We start from the raw sequence: 4,775 nt of genomic DNA on the forward strand, positions 1-4,775 counted from the left end.
ATATGGGTAGAATTGACTCATCTCACCGATTAAAATTCGTGAGACGGTCTCACATAAGACCCACTCAATACTAAGTACACAAAACATATGAGTTATGTTTCAAATAGTTTTATGATTACTACTTTTTAGGCACAATAACATTGTGAGAGCATTCCTTCCTTTTTTTCACAAATTTATTTATTATTAAAACCAAAGGAATGAGAAGGCTTACCAACAAACATTCTGCAAATTGTACATCAATACAAAAACTATACAAGGAAACCAGTATATATGAATTGTACAGGAAAGCTGACACAAGTTTCTTCAAGGCCATCGAAGCTAAAAAGGCCATTTCTGACAAAATCGAGGAAGAATCAACTTCTTACATCTACGTCAGATGAATCGAGACAGGAATAACTGGATGCAGCAATCAAATCCAGTTGCAGAATCTAGGTACATAAGAGTAATACTTTGTGTTGATCTAAAGCCATATAAACCAATCGACGAGATACAAGATGTCGCTCTATATCAAAGCTTGAATTTTTTAACAGATCGCTATAAGCCAAATAGATTCGAAAACCAGTCAGAAAGGTTGGCTATCACGAATCCAGCAAATACCTGCAAACGGGATAGAATGAAATTAATTTAACTCCCACGAACGGATTTCGAAAGAGCATAGCTATTCTCTGTTTCTCGTTTACCTGAACGGATCCAAGTACATATATAGCAGAATAATGACGCCCATGAATCAACATATCAGCCACCATCGCAAGCGGAATGGTCAGAGACATGCCTAACGTGGCCACAAGTGGTGTTGTCCAGACGACACATAACGCCCTAATAAGAATAGTCGATTTCGTGAGGAGAAAAATCCAAACTCAAATTAAGAGAGAAAATAGTGCTACACACCAAAAATAGTCAGAGATAACGCTTCCAACAAGTCCATTAGCAATCACAACTTCATCCATCCTGGCAGAATGAGGAACGGTAAATTTGGGTTCTATACCCAAAGCCGTCAATGGCCACACTGAAATAAAAATGAAACAAAGCAATTAAAAAGTGCTGAAATAACAATAAAAAAAGGTGAATTGATCCACCTTTTTAGCTGTGATGGCCTTGAAGATATATAAAAAATGGCCTTAAAAAACTGTGCTGACACAAGTTTCTTCAAGGCCACCGAAGCTAAAAAGTCTGTCCCTGTAGCGAATAAAGGCTTTAAACTAAAAAAAAATATTAGGAAAACAAATAATGAGGTTTTTGAATCATAAAATATCAAATATTATAGACCACTAACCAAGCCACCAGAGCGCCACAAGTGTAAACAATCCAATATAACCAAACAACTTTTGCACATCAACCCGTTCCCCTTCCTCGCCAGAAAACTTCTTCAACAGCACTGCATCATTTTATACAAAAATAACTCTCATTAGATGTTTTCGATGATAGTCTTAATTTGTTTAATCATAAGAAGGTTATCATTAGGCCGGACAATCCCACACCTGTAAACAGGCCATATGACATAGCTGATAGAAGGCCGAAAAGATCCCCAGAAAAAGAATGTTTGCCACTATACAAGAAACAAAAAGAACCATCACTCATTTTCTGAAACATCAAATTGCTAATGGATTCTGAGGAATAAACAAGAAATCAAAAGCTCAGATGTATTGTGGAATTTATAAGTCAATGATTACAAAGAGATGGAAAAACCTACGAAGATGTGTTTAGTTGGGTTTCATCGGCAGCCCAAGTTTTTCCCAAGGTTGTCATGGCAACACCAGTAATGCTGACAAATACAGCAACTACCTTTGCCATATTTAAGGAATCTTGGCCCAAAAAAGCACCAACAAAGAGAGTAAAAAGTCCCGAAGTAGAAGATAAAACTGTAGTGCTGGCAACACTTGTACGAGCAAGAGCAGCATTCGAAAAATACTGCAAAAGAGGGACACAAAAAGAATGTGGATACATTAAGGGAATGCAAAGAGTAAGGGTGAAATAAACTCGTGAAGTAGGTCAAAGTGTACAGTTAAAATCGGTCTTGAGAAAACCCAATTAGAAATAAGCTCATGGTTTTAGGAAATACCTCAGTGAAAAACCAAAGCGGGGCAATGTAAAATCCATAAGTAGCAATTTCTTTGGTTGTGATTTCTTTTTCATTTCTAGAATTTTTAGCATCATCTACGTGTCTGGAAACCAAAGGCTTTCCCTCTTCATTAGCAGAAAGATCCAGTTCACTGTCTTTTCTAGTCAGGGATCCCTGACTTTCCAGTTCAAACATTTTCTGTCCCCCGACGTATTTTAAAGGAGAGGCAAGGGGAGAGCACGAGTCCTCATTCACCCCTTGACCACTTTTGCCGGACCGTCTCTTTAGGAATCTACATATACAATCCTTAACAAATGCTATTGGGAGATATATCACCATCAAAGAAGCTCCCAGATATGTCACCGCAAATGGTTGCTTATAGTCTGTGAAAATATCCTGTTAAAAACACCACATGTTAAAGAAAACAGCGTAATAACTAAGATTTTGATTATGAAAAACAATGGCCTAACTTCTTCAACACCGACAATTTCAGAGCAACCAAAAATATTTTATTGAAAAACAAATGAGAACAAGAAAGTTTCAGGAAATTAATTGAACTCTTTCGTATAGTCTAACATAACTTCTCGACAAGGTGCATCACAAATAGGAAATCCACACATGCAACATTGTCATAGAGTTTTCCAATTTTAGAAAGATATCCACCAGCAACACCATACACCACATATTTTCGCTGAATTGGTTGATAAGATTGATAAAACACCACAATAGGTAAATTATTTTTTTAAGATGAGAATAAATATGAAGTAGATGCCCACAAAAGCCCATTGCATGGTATCTCTCTTGCAAGTACACTCGAGCAAATCATACAAATCTTTTCGCCAACAAAATCATAAGGAGCTAAGGGCTGTCTGGGACAAGTGATAAATGCAGAGGAGCCAGCTGTACTCTACCCAGTATTGGCAGACTGATGAATTAGGTGGTGAAAAAGACTCTGTTTTCTGAATAAAAAATAAGTGTAATACTCTGACCACTTACAGTTTGTGAGAATCATTTCACAAGATGATTATATACATAATGAAATCCTCTAACAACGTAAGTCACTCATTAGAAAAAAAGTATTGCTCATGCTAGTCCACCCCGAAAGAGCGTGAACCACCACAGCACCACGTAATTGAGATAATAACACAATTGGATTAGGTGTTGGAATATCTAAAACTGAGTTGTGTGTACGAATGTACATCAAGATGAATAAGTGGAAATGTGGAATTTCATCTGCAGATTGGTTCACTATATTAGTTCTTGCTTCTTAGCCAATTCAGACATGTAAATAATAAACTCTGAGCCATAGCCATTGCAGCAATGCTAAGTATGTAATCTTCCAATAGACGACATAAACCCCAGCAAAAGCACATTTGCCAGATAAAGAAAACCACAGACAACAATTTGATTACATACAGAACAAATAAAAGCCATCAACATGAAAACCAAGTAATGAACACCAAATAGAGCACATGAAATTAAGATACTCAAAAATTAACAAAAAAAATAATTCAAATCCTGAACACAAAGACTAGGAAAGCAACACCACCTGGAATTAAGAGAAAGATTTAAGATTTTTAACACTTGAAAAACAATAAAAGACGGGAAAGAAATCCGACCTGAGTGACCTCTGCTGAGGTAACCCAAATAATGACAACAGCTGCCATCAACAGAAGGCCGGCCCTGTATCTCCACCCCATTACAAATCCAAGAAACAACCCAAGTTTTGATACCCAACACAAAAAAAAAAATCAATAAAGATCTGATCTTTTCATGTCACAGATCTCGTGTCGGCGCAAACTCGAGATTTTCACGATCGCAAAACCGACAAGAGCAATGCTGCTAAAAAAAATCCAGATCAGAGATCATCCGACGAATAATATGGATTCGCGGGGTTGGAGGAAAATACCAAAAGCTTCAGATTGATGTGGAAGGCCCATAAGAAACGAGTGAAAGATTAGTTCTTTCGGGACAATACGAGAGAAGCCAAATGGTTGGAGTAAAATTAGAGTCTCGAAGGTGAAAAAGTGGGAAAAATATGCCAAATTAAGACGAGACTGTAAAGTTTGGTAGAATAGTCATATTCTTAGAAATTGGGAAATTCCGAAAAAAGTGAATATAAGTTGACTGGCAAGAGCTCATTATCATCACGCGAGTAAATTTGTAATCATTAAACGATGCTAAAATGGATCATGATTGTATTCACATTCTAAAATAATTTTTGTTGTGAGTCAAACTCGGCAAACTAAAAGGAACCTACTTAACTCAACTGAACAATAAATTCCCCCCAAAAACAACACTGCCAATAATTAACCAGACAAATATTGTTTGCAATCCAATGGTGATTCATAATATTTTATCACATTTGTCCCTATCCTATGCTGTTCAATTTTCATCGCATTCCCATTTCGAAGTCAAGGACGCAGCTCATGTAGAAGCGGCACCAACAGCAACGCTCGTGTACATTCACTCCTCGGAATAGTTATTAGTGTAATGTTTTCTCGTACACAAGACGTAGCGGAGGTTTTAATTATTATTTTTTTTATATTCAAAACGCTCTTGAACGTCGTATAATAAAATATCGTTCATAGGGTGTTTAAATCTGATTTATTTTTGCATATTTAACGTCGACTCTAGCTATCAAAGTGTTTAGGTGATAATATCTCTTCTTGTAAATCCCTACGAACTTTTTTCAGTCTCTTAATTAGGTCTACGA

The 4,775-nt window shown here is 36.7% G+C and overlaps 1 protein-coding gene across 2 annotated transcripts; it reads right to left on the reverse strand.

Moving 5' to 3' along the window:
* Nucleotides 1-201: 201 nt before the first annotated feature.
* LOC140831004 (uncharacterized transporter C405.03c-like) lies at nucleotides 202-4,123 on the reverse strand. Of its 2 annotated transcripts, XR_012117758.1 has the most exons (9): nucleotides 3,679-4,123; nucleotides 2,060-2,455; nucleotides 1,691-1,908; nucleotides 1,479-1,546; nucleotides 1,274-1,375; nucleotides 1,077-1,176; nucleotides 889-1,006; nucleotides 681-816; nucleotides 202-597 (listed from the first exon to the last, which is right to left on the reverse strand). XR_012117758.1 is itself a non-coding variant. In XM_073194652.1 (8 exons), exons 1-8 carry the CDS (start codon nucleotides 3,757-3,759, stop codon nucleotides 535-537), a joined length of 1,182 nt encoding a protein of 393 aa, XP_073050753.1. In that variant the 5' UTR covers nucleotides 3,760-4,121; the 3' UTR covers nucleotides 210-534. The 2 variants fall into 2 exon arrangements, 1 of the variants encoding a protein (XP_073050753.1); XM_073194652.1 differs by lacking the exon at nucleotides 1,077-1,176 and having other exon boundaries at nucleotides 210-597; nucleotides 3,679-4,121.
* Nucleotides 4,124-4,775: the final 652 nt, after the last annotated feature.

The sequence above is a fragment of the Primulina eburnea genome, chromosome 4 (genome assembly GCF_022965805.1).
Source record: "Primulina eburnea isolate SZY01 chromosome 4, ASM2296580v1, whole genome shotgun sequence".
Classification (NCBI taxonomy): Eukaryota; Viridiplantae; Streptophyta; class Magnoliopsida; order Lamiales; family Gesneriaceae; genus Primulina; species Primulina eburnea.

Coding starts and splice junctions, on each gene's coding strand:
- LOC140831004 (XM_073194652.1), bottom strand. CDS start 3,759: ATGGGGTGGAGATACAGGGCCGGCCTTCTGTTGATGGCAGCTGTTGTC. Junction 2,456..3,678: donor CCTCAGCAGAGGTCACTCAG/GTCGGATTTCTT, acceptor TGTTTTTAACAG/GATATTTTCACAGACTATAA. Junction 817..888: donor GTTATCTCTGACTATTTTTG/GTGTGTAGCACT, acceptor TATTCTTATTAG/GGCGTTATGTGTCGTCTGGA.